Genomic DNA, 18,694 nt, shown 5'->3' with positions numbered 1-18,694 from the left:
TACCCGGAGGGTTAGTAAATGTAAAGGTTAAGTGTTTGCAAGGGTTTGCAGGTGTTGAGTGAGCGTATGTATCCCAATGAGACACATATCCCACTCTCCCATGCCCATGACACAAAGTAAAAAGATACAATAGTGAGGAATCCTCAGTCGTCAGTGCCTGGTTCTTGTCCCCCATGGAGTCTATCACAAGACCAGGATTAAACGTTTAGGCAACGCATTAGACTTATTACAACGTCAAGGTTTACTCAGAAAGGACTCAGACGCAATAAGTTACTTTTAGTTACATACTATATGGTATTATAAATACCAACCAATGCTAACCCTAATATGGAGGATTCATGATTTAGTCAGAAATGATAACTCTATCTTCTCACATGCACTTTCTCTCTTTTGTCCCTCTCTTGTCGTCCCCTTCTGTTTTTGTTCTTCTTGGTTGTCTGGCTCTCGCAAAACGTTTACATATTCAACCATTTTAAGAAATATTAAAACATTTCAGAAATCTGATAGAGATCCAGGGGAACTTATTATTCAAGGCTTTTTTCTTCTTTTACTATGGTGATTAGCGAATCTTCTGAAGAAGATTCAACGATATTAAGAATATACACGCTCATTTTTGCAACCTTATATGGCTCCCAAGGGCCTTATTATTCTAGATTTTTTTTCTTTCACTCCAGGCTTCTAAAAGTATCTTCCGCAGTTGATTCAGCAATATTAAAAATATATTAGAAGATTTTCTAAACTTAACAGGGATCCCAATATCCTTTTATTCTATACTTTTTTCTACTTTTACTGTGGGTTTTGTAGTGTAGCGTTTGTAGTAGATTCAAAAAAACTAAGAATATACTAGCACACTTTGCAACCTGATATGAATCCCAGGGGCCTTATTATTGTACACCTTTTCTTCTTTTACTGGGTTCTTTAAGAGTATCTTATGTAGTAGATTCAACAATGTTAAGAATATACTAGCACCTTTTGCAATCTGATAGGGATCAAATGGGACTTATTTTTTCTAATCCTTTTTGTTCTATAATTCTGGTTTTATGGGTATATTCTATTGTAAATTCAACAATGTTAAGAATATAATATTACATATTGCAACCTGATAGGGATCCCTGGCACACTATTATTGCAAAATGTGGTACTAATTTATTTTAGTTTTTTTCCTTAGGGTTTTTAGGGCATCTTCTATAGTAAATTCAATAGTATTACAAATATACTAGGATATTTTGTGATCCGATAGGGATCTTGAGGGCCTCATTATACTAAATTTTTTTGTATACTTACGATTTTTAGGGTATCTTATTGTAGATTTAACATTTTGCAACGTGATAGAGATCCTTGGGCCTTATTATTCTAAAATAATTTTCTCTTAAATTTGTTTATATTTTGCATTTTTTAGGTCTCTACTATAGTTTAATTAATAATATTTAGAATATAAATGTACATGTTCAACTTGATACAGATCCCTACGACTTTCTTTTACATTGAAAATTTCATCGCGTTACAGATGAAAGCAGCTCACAGATCTAGATTAGGATCCTGTTGAGAAATAGGCGTTCACAAATGAGTTTGGTATTTAAAAAACTAGGGCACGTTTCATTGTGATTGTAATTTTGTAAGCTTTTTTGGTTACCTTTGTGTAATATTTTTATAGTTTACTATATTCATGTAATAATAACAAAAAACATAAAGTGGTATATTTTGAAACACATTATAGATCCCTCTCATATAATTAAATTCACAATAATCATTTTATTTCTTATGAAATTAAACTTATTTTAATTTTTAGCTTGTAATCAAATTGATTAATATGATTTCATAATTTAATGTTGAGCTTGGTAAGAGTTGGGTAGGTTTCATGGTAATTCTACTGTTTCGAGCATTTGTTATTTCAGAATTTATGTAGATATAATGATATAAGAATAAACTAGCAGTTTTTGCATCCTAAAATGGATCTCTTATTTCTTGAAATTCATAAATTAGTACTCTCCTTTATAAAAGAACATCTTTTAACTTGTCATATTGAAATCAAATTGGCAATATGTTTTCATTCACTAATTATGAGGATAAAAAAATATGGGTTAGTTTCATGGTAATTCATCTTTGTAGGCATGTCCTCTTTGGCTTTCTCGAGAAATATAAGGATACAAAAAAAATTAAAAATAATGCAGCACATTTTGTAATCTAATAGGTGATGGAAATATATGTGGTCGGCAAGCCAATCACACATTCTACATCTCATTCCATATTCATTTATACAACATATTCATTAGCGAATTTAGCACCCTACAGGCTAGAACTTTCAATGTTTGGCAGATACATGCCAAACTTTGAATTTGACATCCTACAGTCCAGATATTTTTAAACTGCCAAATCTAGGACGCGCCCGCTTACGTGGACACCGCCTGCCTGCCAGGTGGAATTCGGAGAGTCCATGTAAGACGGGATTCCACCTGGAAGCCAGGCGGTGTCCACGTCACATACCCGATTTCTTACGGGGATCGAAGCGAGAAGGGAGAAGGGAAAGGGGAAGGGGAAAGGCCTCCGGCGGGGAAGATTTCTGAGGCTGCAGGAGGCCTTCCAGGAGACGTCCCACACTGATGACTCTCAATAAGTCATCAAATATTTAGACTTTTAAGCATTAAAGCATCAAGAATATCTAGTTAATTCATGTGAGTTGTCATGCATATGCATTATTTCATAAAATTACTAACCCCACTTGATTCGACATTTTTTGGTTAGTAAGTTCAGAAACAGGTTAAGACAACTAAGGAGGACGTCAAGGATCAACAGGAGCTGGCGAAATCTCAAAGAAGAATAAAATTCCGAAAATGCCCCTGGGTATGTGTTAAGAGAAACCTATAAATACTCTCTTGAGAGTTCACTTTGGGTTGTCCAGAATTTTCTCTAAGGAAGCTAGGGCTTGGAGAAGAAGGTTTTCTGCAGACCCTCCAAGAGCTGCTGAGCATTGGAGTAGTGAGGAAGACAAGCTGAGGCATAGCTAGACCAAGAAGATCACCGCCTTGCCGAGAGGAAGTGACACGAGGAGGTGTGATTGATCTAGTTTCAGCATTTTCTTCTCCTCCCTTCTAGACAATCGAATTTGGGACTAAGAATCACCCAGTGCTTATCAGTCAAATCCAGACCAGATTGTTCTTGTTTTAGTTTAAGTTCAAATTGTTTGCTGTTGAATTCGTTTTCCCTTTTGTTTCTCCTCAAATCGTCCATTATCTACTGCACATTCTCTTGAAATTGCCAGCCATCAGCAGACCAGGTAGCCAGCAACCCAGGTAGCACCCTAGGCTGCCAGCAACCCAAGCTTCCAGCAACCCAAGCTGCCAGCCACCTAGGGCGCTAGCAGTCCAACCGGCAGCAGCACCTACTGCCAACGACCTAAGGCCGCCAACAGCGCTCGCTGCGGGCAGCCAAGGCCGCGGGCAGCCAGGCCGCCAGCAGCGGACGCTGCTAGCAACCCAAGGCAGCCATCAGCGCTTGCCGCGGGCAGCCAAGCCACCAGCAGCGCACGCTGCTAGCGACCAAAGGTAGCCATCAGCGCTTGCCGCGGGCAGCCAAGCCGCCAGCAGCGCACGCTGCTAGCGACCACGCGGCAGGCAACTGTGCGCAACAGCAGCCGGGTGCGCAGTTGCACCGCACGCCGCAACTGCCGCACGCAGCTGCACTTGCATGGGTTCTTGCAGAGCAAGAACGCCCTACAGGTGTCTCTGCGCCCAGCTAGGCTGTGCGCAGAAACAACTACAGGCTCGCCCACCAACTGTTTGGTGATTTGCCAAACTTATAGGCATGGGCCTGTAGAAGGGTGAACTGAAATATCTTGTTAGTTTTTATGCATGATTTGGAAGGAGAAGTTGTTTCATATCAAGAAAATTATTTTATGAACTCTTTCTGAGGAAATTAAAGAATTCTACTCAAGATAATCTTTTTGATTAAAAAGACTGAACCATATATTTTCTGAGATAAACTGATAAGAAGGAGAGAATCAATATCGTTTTCCTTGCTCCCTGTGGATCGACCCTTACTTGCCCTAAGGCTGTGAGGTTATAAATGTTGTTTCTAGGCTCAATCCTCACACACTTTACTGTTAAATAACCACCAAAATCGAGCTTATCACACACCAGGATTCCAGAAAGGCCTCCGCGACGTGGGAGGGCCTCCGGCACCAGGCCTCCGGGGGGCCGTCTTGGGTTCAAAAGGCCGCTTGGGTTTAAAAGTTTGCAAGAAGAGGAGAACGACGAGGGCCGGTACGCACTTCTTGACCCCGCTTCATTTTACCCCACTCCTCTTAGCGCCTTTATGGCGGGTATGCACTTCTTCTCTCACCTGAGATCGTAGAAGAACAGAGAAGAAGAAAGATGAAGACGAGAAGAGAATAGGAAAAAGATTGAGGAGTGGAGAGGAGGGAAGAAGATGAGAAGGGGAGAGAAGAAGTAAGAAGAAAAGAAGGGGAGGGCCTCCGACGGCCCCTCAGACAGCCTACCTCAAAATTTGAAGAAAAAAACCTAAAAATCAAGAAAAAAACCAACCTTCGGCTCCCCATCGACCCCTCTTCTGGTTAGAGCTCTTGAATCCTCGCCCGAAATCTTCACCCGAATCCGGCAGCCTCAGAAATCTTCCCCGCCGGAGGCCTTTCCCCTTCCCCTTTCCCTTCTCCCTTCTCCCTTCGATCCCCGTAATAAATCGGGTATGTGACGTGGACACCGCCTGGCTTCCAGGTGGAATCCCGTTTTACGTGGACTCTCCGAATTCCACCTGGCAGGCAGGCGGTGTCCACGTAAGCGGGCGCGTCCTAGATCTGGCAGTTTAAAAATATCTGGACTGTAGGATGTCAAATTCAAAGTTTGGCATGTATTTGCCAAACTTTGAAAGTTCTAGCCTGTAGGGTGCTAAATTCCCTATTCATTATAATGCACGTGTGATGCTTATAATGAAATCCATGGATACATGATCAAACTTAGTGAATTATGATGAGATTGTAATACGGAGATCACTAGTGTTTAAGCATGTGTTCTAAACATTCTTATTCGAAGGATATGCGAGAAGGACATCGAAGTATCCGGATAGAATAGCACTATCTAGCCTCACTCATATGATGAGTATGGCCGATCGCGTAGCTATTAGTGTGGGGACACTAAGGATAGATAGTGGGTGCTCTTTAGTGGAAAGAGTTTACTGAATTGATCCGTATGAATCCATGAATGGTATTATACCGAACTCTCAATCAGGTTGATTCATGTCACGGTTGTGTAAGTGGTCCTTAGACCTGAGACACCAAAGACGTCTTGTGGACGGAAAGTCATACTTTGACTATGGCCAACGAGTCTCTAATCATGGGATTCTAAACTGTCTTAGTTCAGATACATCAAGAAGTTCACAAAGACGATTGAGTCGTCAAGATGGGATCGTCCACCCTCGGTATAAGATGTGATAGCTCAAGGTAGACGATGCGATCAAGTCCTTGGCCAAGGCAGTTAACTATTAGAGAAGAGTTCTCCGATGATTTCTGGATGCATCAGTACTAACTCGAATGACCGATTAGGGTTTGACAGTTGACCATATCCTAAGTCGTGCAAAGAGCACCAAGTGGATGAGGGATTATACGTACATGGTAACCGATGACGAACAGCTTCCATGAGTGAGTCGATATACACTCCTTTGTATTTTCTAGAGCACAAAGTGTAGCTTGGCATCCCACGTGTTGGAGACTCAACCTATCGATTGGATTAAATCGATCGGACATTAATTAATCTATATGTTGATATAGTTAATTAATTTGGAAGGCCAATAAAGGTTATTGGGCCGCTCGAGTCGTTAACTAGACTGATACATGAACCTAGAGGGTCACATGGAAATGGTCTTTTGGAGGTCAGAAGATATACTTATGTTTTGGGGGTTTTATGAAAAATATCCACTTAGTATAAATAGGGGAAGGCCCTGAACGAAATTAACTGAGGGGAGAATTTTTCAGGGGCCTTCCCCTTCTTCTTCCCTCTCCAAACACCCCTCTCCATGCCTGATGCGATCGGAATGGCGTAACGACGATGGTGGAGGTAGAACGGGGCTCGTCAACGAGAAGGAGGAGATTCGATGTGCCGAGGATCGCGTGGATATGTCTAGAGGCTGCACATTTGAGCTGCTCGACTCGTCTCACTCTGGGATCCAAAAATCGTGAATGTAATCCATGCAAAGGTACATCGTTTCATTGTTTAAATGATGATGTCTGATTCGCAAAAGTCTTCCGTTGCGTGTCGATTTGATTTCTTCATCCATGTCAAGGCCTCTAGAACCCAACAATAGGGATCTCTGGTTCCTTACACATTCATAATCACATGGATCAGTAGATAGACTAAGGCACTTTAAAATTTCAATTTGGAATCAAATTGAGAATACGTTTTTGTGCATGAGTTTTGAAATTTATAAAATTCACACAACTTCCATGTTATGTCCAAGTTTTTGAGCATTTTATAAGCGTTTTTACATTTTTCCCTTTTATGTTTAATATGGTTCGAATAAGTAAAAATAATAATTTTGAATGATTTTCAGATTCATAAAATATTCTCTCTTTTAAAGATGAACACATTTTAAAGCTTCAGTTTTGAATAAAATGATTAAATAAGTTTCTATGAACCAATTTTTATTGCAACAACTTAGATTAGTTTCATTGTGTTTAAAACTATATCAATAGATTGAGTTTTTGATCTTTGGTGGTTATTTATTATATTTTGTATTAGTATTTTTCAAATGAAGTCAATTTTTTAACATTCAAATTAATTAATTTAAGAGTGTTTATCTATAATATAAATCAGAGAATAATATTCTGGGAATAAAGATGAGTATGGATGATAGATAATGGTTTGAGCTACAATTTCAGATGCAATTCACTAAATATAATGTACTGTAAACATAGGATCATTTAAAAAAAAGGAAAAAAAATATTGAACTCCTAAATTTGAGAGTTGCATTTAGGAACTACGTTGAATTGAAATTTTTGATTCATATATATTACTTTACTTATTAGAAATTTAAACTAAAGAGAAAACTGAATCACTGTGTCTCTCCATGTTAGATTGGATGATAAGGTCAGAATTGGTTTGAGTTTTAGGATTGTGACATAAACTAAGTCCATATGATAATACGAATTTGAATGATAAGGTCAGAATTGGAGATTGTGGTTTTAAGATAGAGAGGAGGCATACTTCAGATAGAGCTGAGATACATAGAAATAATTAATTTTTTTTCGTTCGTATAAAAATCTGTTTCATCATATCTTATCATTCCTTCTTTTGTCACACACCTCACAATATTTTAGCAATAGCTAGTTTTTCCTGTTCTTAACACATATTTATTTTATTAAGATCTATGAGATATTTTTCACAAAATCATTTATATAAATGTATACTATCTTGATAATGATATTTTTGGAGCACAAACTATTGAGGTATCAATGTGAAAAATGGAGTAAGTGTGAGAAAAGTACTAGACTTACCATTTTTTCTATGTATATGTTGCTTTCATCTGATTTATCTTCCTGAAGTTAAATGTGATGATAGAACTTTTAACTGGATCCATATAATAGTAAAAAAACCCAAACTAAAGTATACTCATCTAAGGGAAATGGAACATAAATATGTTGGGTTTTGTGATAATTATCAATGATCCAAAGGGAAAGACATCCAAGGAAAGAAAAAAGGAGGGGCACATGGAAAAAGACTGGAATGTGCAAACATTTAATTTTTGCTTTCATTAATTTATACTGAATGGACTCTTTTTTTAAGGCCCAGTATTTTAAGTATAACCTTTGATATTCAATAAAACTGATGCATGTGAGGCTGTAGATGAATGAATCAACCTAGTGAATAACTCATTAACCTGAATAATTATTTATTCCTGATGAATTAATTATATAATATATATTAATTATTATTATTGTAATTATTTTTACACAATCAATAGGTTGAGTGTTGAAAACGTGAGGTGCCATGCTACATCACATGTTTTAGGAGGTGCTAAGGAGTACATCATGGAACCTTTCTCTTGTCATTTAGCATGGACATTAATACCTCCTATTTTCTGTTATTTTTTATATATTGTCACTACCTTGGGCAGGGGCATCTGGGATTCATGGAGCTTGGCTGACTTACATAAAAAAATGATTGCACAATGAAAGAATATATAATTACATCAACATACACTAACTGAATCCATTATTTCTTAGTTCCTTGAATGAGTACCTTTCAAGCCTTTCAAATATCTGGTGTCTATGCATATCAATGTAATCTTTGTCGGATTTTATCTCCTTTTGAATCCCTTGAACTGTGCTACTAGAAATCTGATTCCCTTACCATCTAGTCTTATTCAAAGCAAAGTGTTGCTTAAAAAATGATGCACTTGATCAAGAAAATAATTCAAATTGATAAATTATGTAGATATGATATAATTTGAACTATCTTATTACAAATTAAAAGATATCAAGAAGTAAAAAAAATAGAGTTGTCTAGGAAGCATTTAGATTTTATACATACCATTATGAGGTGAAATTGGATATCATATTATGTCTCCACTTCTGTCTTTCTAAATTAATACTAATAATCAAACACAAACATATTTATTTTAGGCATGAATTTATTAACATAAATCAAACATGGCAACAAAAATGAATATCTGGAGGAAAATAAATATTTTGCTGATTTATGTTAGAAAATATTAAATATAATCACACAAGTGTAACATCATTAATAATGATATAGATGGATAAAATACCACTTATAACATAAAACATTAGCATAGCCAATGTGAAAAATACGTTACTATTTGATGTCTAGCCCCCATGGCCTTGTAAGAACATATACAATTCGTATAATTCAATCCTTCACAATTTTTTGAAAAAATTAAAAACAAATGGGCCCAAATATCACATGGCATCTTACTTACAGAAAAATATTCTCAATTAAGATCGTGAGAAGATACCAAGTCATGAAATGCCTTCATTGCATCATTATATTTTTTCATCATATGTATCATGTTTTAAAATCTGATTAATTATATTACATTTACACAAATTTTAAAGTAGATTTATTTTAATATTTTCTCTGTTAAGATATAATATTACTTTTATATCTTACTTACAGAAAAATATTCTCAATTAAGATCGTGAGAAGATACCAAGTCATGAAATGCCTTCATTGCATCATTATTTTTTTTCATCATATGTATCATGTTTTAAAATCTGATTAATTATATTACATTTACACAAATTTTAAAGTAGATTTATTTTAATATTTTCTCTGTTAAGATATAATATTACTTTTGATGTTTAAAAGGGTTTTGGTCAATTTAGACTCACATATTAGCGTAATAGATGTTGGAGCTCAATTTTTAAAAATGTAATTTTCACATTTTATCTCATTAAGTTATTTGCTGATATAAATTGTTTTCTTTTCTTTCAAGAAGATGCTTTATTGAAAATTTTTCTAGTATCACCTAAGTTTCCAAGAGACAAATCAGAATCACTTCGATCATATTGTCGAACTGTATAGTATTATGTTATTACATAGGTAAAAGTTAGGACAGTGTCCTCAATTTGGAGTTAATATTTCTGGAGCTAATTTTTAATGAGAATTCGTTAAAATAAACTGGACCTGTTTTAGGGTTATTTTATCAAATTCTTACCTAACCGTCACATATTTCAAAAACTACCAAAAACCTATTTACAATCAATTTCGTGAACAGTTTTGGGTCCCAAGTATCATCTAAATTTGTAATTTTCTATCTCTAAGATACAGTGAATATTAATATTTTATGTCTGTATTTTGTGCCAAAGCATTCACATTTCGGCCTCATAAGTCCTTTATGACAAAGTCGGAAAAATAAAAATTATAATAAAAAAATAAATATACCGAAGAATCAATAATTTCTGAATATTATAAGTTAAAAAAAAAATTAAGAGGATTAACAAGTGAAGCCGCCACAGAAGTAGGCCTTCTTCATTTTCTTCCAGAAGCTGGAAGGTAATTCTTTTCTTTCACTTTCCAGATCATCAGATTTGCTTGTTTCCAAAGCATTTCTCATATCTTTTGCCTTCTCCTGAGCATGCCTCAGATTCCTCATAATCTTCTCCATTTCAGATGATCTCTTCTTCTCCAGTTTCATCTGGTAAAGAAAGGCAAATACTCACCTCATCAGGTAAAGTTTACAGTCCAAATAATAAATTTTAAGGTTATTTATTTGTTAACTAGTTTGATTGAAAAAAATGAATAATACTTCCAAAATGAATGTATACATTCAGGTGTCATGTCCACTGCACTCAAATGGAATTAACCAAAATTTGTTAAATATCCATATCAGCATGGGTGAAAGTGGAGGCTCATTGAACTCGTTTGAGCTAATGGAACAATTGGTGATAGAATATCTATAAAGACTGGTAATCGAAATAATCATTATTTTTTAATAATTATTTCAGTTACCAGTGTTTATAGGTAGTTTCTCAAGAACTGTTCCATTGAATAAAACGACTTTCAGTCTATTCTGTAATTATAATTTTCTTCCCGTTTTTACAGAAGAAACTGGTCTAGCTAGATTGATCTGACAAGGTGATGAGGTTGTCTTGGTTGATTCGAGCAAATGGGGCCACAGAAAAATAAACAGATATTTAACTCAGAGATCAATCATGGGCATTGATGAGTGGGTGCTTATCAGATGTTCATAAATATTCAAGTAAAGTTGCATAATTTTATTGATTTGGTGGTATCTACGGATAAATTTTCTTTCAGAGTCTTACGATAATGTAGTGATAGAGTCTGAAAAAGATATCACTCAGAATACAATTAAAATAATACCTCCAATTTACTTATCTCGGCTTCAGCCTCAGCCTTCTTCAAGTTTTCCCAGGCTATGATTTTTGCCTCTCTTCTCTTCAACCTTGGTAAACAGATATCAAACTTGACTTCCCCCAAAACAAAGAAAATTCATCATAACGCAAAAAGCGATTGAATTATGAAAATATTTAATCTGAAATGAGAAAGTTTTGGGCATCTTCTATGCATATTAAGAATGATCAGAAGAACCCAAAATGTTGAGATTGAGACATTATGTATACTCTCGTAAACTTCAACATAACAAATGGATTTGGGCATATATATGATAACTACATCTATGAAATATATAATTATACTTTATGTGCAAAAAAGATCAAAAAGTAGGGTACTAAGAAAACTAACCTAAAAAATTTGTAACCAAAATGTTAAAATTTAATAGAAATTATGTATACTCTCATAAACTTCAACACAACAAAAGGCATGGGGCATATCTATGAAATATATAGTTATACTTCGTGTGAGAAAAAAAATAAAAACTAGGGAACTAATAAGACTAAACTAAACAACTTTTTACCAAAATAACAAAATTTAATATAAATGGAGTTGCATGATTTTCAAATAAAAAGCTCACTTTGACGAGTATTTCGCTGAATATGATGCCTGCCAGTCTGGACATCTGCTCTCCATGAAATGATTCTTCCTCCAATCAGCAGATGCCACGTGGGATCTGTCTTGAACATGATCATCAAGGGCCTTTGGCCATCCACGTTTAACAACAAGATCGTCTACTTGAACGTCTCTAATGTCCAACTTAGAGAGATGAGAGTGTACAGCGTTGAAGAAAGATGGAGGAGATTGAGTTCTCTCATTTGGAGAAGTTGACTCGCTACACTCTGGGCTGATCTGAGTACCCATTTCTCTCCTTTGAATCTCTGGGGAAAACATGATTGCTGATTCCTTCACTATCTCTTGATCATCATCTGCAAAGTACAACAATGGAAGAGAAGCTTCAAGACTTTGTTATTTAGGAGAAATCAACAAATGAAGCAGGTTCATGAATAATGCAAAAAATTGAGAAAAAGAAAGCATTCAACAAGTGAAAGTATTTTTAGTGCGATATTATAAACAGCTTATTTATTAAATGCTTAGAATCCGAAGAACAGCTTCAAGAAAATATTATATTGGAGAAATCAGCAAATGAAGCGGGTTTTGGAATAATGCAAAACATTGAGAAAAAGAAAGCATTCAACAAGTGAAAGTATTTTTAGTCTGGTGGGTTTCTCTCTCATTTACTAAATGCTTGGAATCGTGAATTACCGATAGAATAGAAGGCGATAGGAAACTTTCATCAATGATATAATGAGAAAGAGGTTCTAGGAAAATTCAAAGAATTAGAAGAACTTTTTCTGTTGAATGACATATCTTTCATTTTTCCATAGAAGTGAGTTCATTCAACATCTGCAAAGTACGACAAAGTAGGCGACGTTCATACGTTCCATACCTTGCTTGTTATACATATAGCAGGTTTAGTAATAATTCAAAAAAATGAAAAAGGAAAGCATTCAACGATTGAAAGTATTTTCAGTCAGGAGGGTTTCTCTCTCATTTACTAAATGCCTGGAGCCTTGGATTACTGATTGAATAACAGTCAATCGGAAACTTTCTTGTATGATATTCATACGAAGAAGGTTCTAAGAAGATTCATAGAATTAGAAGAACCTTTTTCTGTTGGATGACATATCTTTTATTTTCCCAAGGAAGTATGTTCGCTCAAGAAGAGATCCAAAAGATAATCTAAGAAGGGAAAAAATACAGGTTCGTATTCAACTACGTAAGAATTATATAGAAAACAGGTGAAATTTAAGGGCATTTCCAAAATGTTTCCACACTTATTTGTAAAGAAATGATCAAAAGAGCTGTGTTTGCAAGATCAAAATTCGTTTTATTTTAAGATAATAACTCAACGGTCGATGGGCTGAGCTCCAAATTTTTTTCTTAACTGCGTATGAGGAAGACCACGTTCTCTCTTCAGCTGAACAGCAGGTTATTTTCAAGAAGATAAAATAATTCCTTCTTCTTTGTTGTATTATCAGGTATTATGTTTTGAAGGTTTTGTATTATTTTTCCATCTACGAAGTTAACGTCTGATGGGTTTGACGGAACGGATGTTTGTAAAATTAGATCAATGGGTAGGATTTTCTTGAGAGAAAGATTGCACCTTGGAACCTTTCTGAAGATGAAGAGGAAGCAGTGGAAAGGTCAGACCAGCCTTGGAAACCCACTGCCCTTGCTGCAGAAGAAGAAACGGACATCCTTTTATTTACTCCCCCCGTTCCGTTTTCCTCCCCATGCAAGCTACGATAATGGCCCTGATCTGGCATGAGGACCCCAGTAAGAAACGGTGAAGTCCCCAAGATATTCCTCCTCATTGGGATCTCTGCTGAAACGGGCATCTGTAAAAAAAATGTTAAAATTCAAGTAATGGTGATACCTTTTGATATTACAAGTAATGTTAATGTTCTTTGATATTAAACTAATCTCAACATGGTGTTAACCACAAGATTCCCCATTAATTGCTGTCTCTAATACTGAATAGGTTGTGCCTAGGACTCAAAGCCTCAACCGCAGCATTGTGCATACCACTGTGCTAAAAGCTATAGCTATTATCAACCCATTCAATAAGCACCCTCTAGAGCTGACTATGATTTGAAGCCTCAAACTCGATATGTGCCTAGTATCATGTTAAATGCTATAGCTAATAGTAATGGTGATGCCTTTTGATATTTCTAGTAATGTTAATGTTTTTTTATATTAAACTAATCTCAAAATGGTGCTAACCACAAGGTTCCCAATTAATTGTTGTCTCTAAGACTGAATGGGTTGTGCCTAGGACTCAAGGCCTCAACCTCGGCATTGTGCCTACCACTGTGCTAAAATCTATAGCTAATATCAAGATTGCTACTTTCCCTCTTAAACTGATCTCAACAAGGTGTAGATTTCAATAAGCACCCTCCAGAGCTGACTATGATTTGAAGCCTCGAACTCGGCACCGTGCCTAGTACTGTGTTAAAAGCTATAGCTAATAGCAAGCGTGCTACTTTTACTCTTAAACTGGTCTCAGACAAGGTATATAGCTCATTAGGGCTCCACAACATCTGACTAGGATTCGAAGCCTCAACCTCAGTGCTTTGCCTAGTACTGTGCTAAAAGCTATAGCTAGTATCAAGGGTGCTACTTTTCTCTTAAACTAGTCCAAAAAAAGGTATAGACTTCAATATGCCTCCTCAACAGCTGACTAAGATTCAAAGCCTCAACCTTGGCATTATGCCAAGTACTGTGCTAAAAGCTGTAGCTAATAGCAAGAGAGCTTCTGTTCCTCTTAAACAGGTCTTCATAAGGTGTCTACCTCAAAATGCCTCCTCAACAGCTGACTAGGATTCACAGCCTCAACCTCTCGCTGTGCCTACCACTGTGCTAAAAGCTATAGCGAATAACAAGAGTCCTATTTCTCCTCTTAAACTGGTCTCAAATAAGGTGTAGATCTCACTATACACCCTCAACTCCTGAGGAGAAATAGGACTATAGCTAAAACTGAAAGCAATGACATCACTTTGACAAATCAACCAAGGCACTGTGGTACTGTGGTACTGTGGTATTGTGCCCAGAGTTTGACAAATCAACCAAGGCACTGTGGTAACACTGTGTCAAAAGCTATAGCTAAAAGCAATGACATTACTTTTCCTATAAAAATATTCTCAGAAAGGAGTCAACCCATCCACACCTACCACCACGTTTTGAGTGTTCTGCTTTAGATTGAATTCTCAACCTGGGCACCACACCTACCACCGTGCTAAAAGTTATGGCTCATTGAAAGGGTGTTACTTTTCCTCTTAAACTAGTCTCATCAAGGTATCAAAACTCAACATGCTATGGTTCAGTGTGCAGTGACTAGGATTAGAACACTGAAACTGGCTCTGGTACCACTAAAGAACATGAGACAAGAGAAAGATACTGAATTAGAGATCACCTCAACAGATGACTGGGAGCCTGCTCCACCCACAGGGGGTGTTCTAAGAGGGCCACTCTTGGACTTGGGCCGCTGTAGAGAAAGAAACGGGCTCCCTCCATTTCCTTCACCGGAGACAGGGTTGAAGATCCACTTCTCTGCATCATCCCACTTTGAAGGCAAGGCTCTTCCATTGGACAAGGCAAGCAGAGGGGATTTAGAAGGCAGAGGAACACGCTCAGAGCTCCATCCCTTCTGGGATGGGTTTGCAGTGCTTCTCAGAGACATGGGAGAGCGTTGCAGGGGTCTTTTCTCCATGGTTTTTCTACGCTGAATGAAGAAGATTGAAGGTGAAGGGTGGTGAAGGAAGGCCGATCTAAGGCCTTTTCTTTCTCAGTGAAGAGTGGAAGAATAGAGAAGAACTGGGTCATTCTTCCACTACTTGATACGTCTGGGATGGTCTTTGTTTCTGGGTTTTTACTGTCTCCCTTAGAGGAAGCGAGACCTGCAGACTTAGAGAGAGAGAGAGAAAGAGAGAGTTGTAGAGAGAACAATAATGGGAGGAGAAGAAGACAGGTGGGGGGCAACTGGCAAATTGAGGCCACGTTTAGACTGATGCGGAGGGTGGCAGAACACGGGCGTTGCACTGCGTTGTCGCTTCCCTCGTGGGACTGCGTAACTGCAGACAAATAAGGAAAGATACAGATAGATAAGTAGACAGACAGTAGATAGATAGATAGAAAGGTCGATCGATAGATAGATAGATAGATAAATAGACAGACAGTAGATAGATAGATAGATAGGTCGATCGATAGATAGATAGATAGATAAATAGATAAATAGACAGACAGTAGATAGATAGATAGATAGATAGATAGATAGATAGATAGATAAATAGACAGACAGTAGATAGATAGATAGATAGATAGGTCGATATAGATAGATAGATAGATAGATAGATAGATAGATGGATGGATAGATAGATAGATACATAGATAGATAGATAGATAGATAGATAGATAGATAGATAGACAGATAGACAGATAGATAGATAGATAGATAGACAGATAGACAGATAGATAGATATATAGATAGATAGATAGATAGATAGATAGATAGATAGATAGATAGATGGATAGATAGATAGATAGATAGATAGATAGATAGATAGATAGATAGATAGATAGATAGATAGATAGATAAATAGACAGATAGACAGATAGACAGACAGATAGATAGATAGATAGATAGATAGACAGACAGATAGATAGATAGATAGATAGAGCGAGAGAGAGAGAGAGAGAGAGAGAGAGAGAGAGAGAGAGAGAGAGAGAGAAAGAGTAAAGAGCTGTAGAGATAGAGAGAGATAGAGAAACGTGCGAGAAGGTGCAGTAATTCTTTACACTTGCCGTCGCACGCTCAGACAAAGCGGGAGAGAGTAGTAACACGATAATGTCTTCTTTCATCTCTCTCGCTCTATCCAACCTGGTGCAATAAATGAGTCAGATTTTACGCTGTCTGGAGCAGAATTTTATCGCTTTATTTATCGAATGACTGATACTGGGGTTCTACCTCTGATGATAAAAGCTTTGAAAACTGCTGAAGCTTTAAAAAGTGAAGGCTGAATTCAGTGTAGACGTCAGACCAAACTAAACGTGTCTATTTGATGGTTCCAAGGTGTTGGAGTCTGGGAAAACCATTTCTTTTATGCTTTGTCAAAAACAAATTGATGATATTGTAAAAGGATAATTTTTTCCTTTGTTTTATCCACCTTCTGTCATCATATCTTGCTCGAGATTTTTCACAAGCATTATCTGGGATAGGATCTCTCAGTGGAAGAAGTTTCCCAACTTTAACATCGTAATCCTATTTTTATGACTTATTTGAGTTAATGATGGATAATGAGGGAGTGACTGCTCAGAAGAAATCGTATGCTCAGGATATTATTTAAAGATATCCATGAAGCTATGAAGTGGTTTCCCTCTCTATGATTGCATTCCATTTCAAATTCAGGCTCTTGATCCCCTCAATGTTTAACTGGATTCTGAAATTTTTACCCATGCCTGCGTATATATACAGCATTCATGCATGCATTCTTATCATCAGATTCTTCAGATGGATGGATAGAGGATGACATGTTACAATTAAATAATGACATATTCGTAGGATTAAAACAGTTCTATGTTGGAAGTGATGGCTTTTAAGGCCCAGTTCATTGATTTTATCCTTCATTTGTGGCCTCCAAAATGTCCATGACTTTCGTTCATGCCTTTTCCCATTTTCGATCACTTTCTCCAGCTTAGATTATTTATGTATCCGTCTCAAGGTTTCAAAACATTTTGCTCTGATTCGGAATAATTCCTATGAATAATTGAATCATATAACTATTTAACGAACACTGGGAATTAGAAACGTATTGTGTTTAAGAGTAAGAGGTAAAATATTTAGAGCCTTAAGAGTAGAATGAACTAGTTTGAAAGGCGCATCGTCCCTCCCGATTGCTGCATTTGTCCCGTAAGTCTCCCCTGGACTCGTTGAGATTTTGGCCTGATTTTTCCTTTTCAAGACATTTAAATGCTCAACATAAAAATCCTCACATATGATCATGAATCTTACAGATTGAACATAAGAAGGTACGGAGAATATAATGTCATAAGGTGAGGATTTTTATCGTCGAACTTTGGAAGCCTTTACATCTTAGGTCAGCTACAACACAACCTTCCCTACCTTTCAATAAATTACATTCTACTTTATCCTTTCCGAACTATGGCTTTACTACCTTGACATAATGTCCCCCTGCTTTGGTCCCAAGTTTATTTCATTTTGATTCAGGCCTTGCTGATAACCGTAACTATCTTCTAATTTATTAATAATATACATGTATTCATCATCATTCTTCTCCATAAATGTTCCTCCACTTCCTCATTAATCATGTTTATCTCTAACTCATTAAACAACTCATTAAACATTTTAACTACTAGAAAATTACTCAACCCTCTCATATTTTCCATCTCCCACTAAATGTGTAATAGTTTCCTTGAGTGATGTCTAAAATGGATTTCCTTTGGGCATCACAAATATTTTTTATATACTAAATAAAACTTTGTAAACACAACCGTAGGTTTATCCTATAAGCTTTATTTTCAGTACATCTATACAGAATTCTAAATTTCTGAATAAGTTACAGGTTATTTAAATTATCTAGGTAGGTGCATTGTCGTCATTCATTTTCCCATAAAATGTGGGTAGGATCCAATTCAGATGCACCAACCTTAAACATTAAATGTCTATTGAAGTTCCTGAAAAACTTTTTCTAGAATTGGGTATCTCTTCCAATGATTTCAAGGACACAAGGTGAGGGTTCTGGTGGTTCATTCCTTGAATAAAATTTTAAATTTTAAAATATGATGAAAATGACAATAAAGAGTAAGCTCAGGTTTCACCTAGTTGTTGCCACAACAGTGCTCTTTTGCTAAGATACTGCACTCTGTCAGGTTTTATAAAAATGTCCATAAGTTGAAGAAGTCAACTTATTATAAAAAAATCAATCAATAAATGAAACTCTTTTATATAAAGGCTTCCAGTTGGTTAGTCCAAAGTTGGGGGCAATTGTTTGTGTAATATTCGATCGAACAATGATATTCATAGAATTTGACCTCATTACTTTGTTCAATATAGGGAAAGTAAGGGGTTATTCTAGGTGAAATATGGAGTTAATGAGAATATGAATAAATGAAAAAATAGTAGAAAATAAGGGAAAACAAATATATAATAAGGCTAGAGTTGATGATTGTTGTATATGTGATAGTGAAATCAACACTCTAAAAGTTTCATGGAAATTGCAGTGGCACAAACACTG

General features: G+C 36.4%; 1 protein-coding gene across 1 annotated transcript; it reads right to left on the bottom strand.

The window, feature by feature from the left end:
- Positions 1-9,861: 9,861 nt before the first annotated feature.
- On the bottom strand, positions 9,862-15,340 carry LOC144711418 (uncharacterized). The gene is made up of 5 exons (XM_078585408.1): positions 14,857-15,340; positions 13,048-13,282; positions 11,461-11,809; positions 10,851-10,932; positions 9,862-10,164 (listed from the first exon to the last, which is right to left on the bottom strand). Exons 1-5 carry the CDS (start codon positions 15,151-15,153, stop codon positions 9,964-9,966), a joined length of 1,164 nt encoding a protein of 387 aa, XP_078441534.1. The 5' UTR covers positions 15,154-15,340; the 3' UTR covers positions 9,862-9,963.
- Between the last annotated feature and the right edge of the window lie 3,354 nt (positions 15,341-18,694).

The sequence above is a fragment of the Wolffia australiana genome, chromosome 13 (genome assembly GCF_029677425.1).
Source record: "Wolffia australiana isolate 7733 chromosome 13, ASM2967742v1".
Taxonomy (NCBI): domain Eukaryota; kingdom Viridiplantae; phylum Streptophyta; class Magnoliopsida; order Alismatales; family Araceae; genus Wolffia; species Wolffia australiana.
The sequence above is the reverse complement of the archived record's forward strand: the minus strand, read 5'-3'. Positions and strand labels throughout refer to the sequence as shown.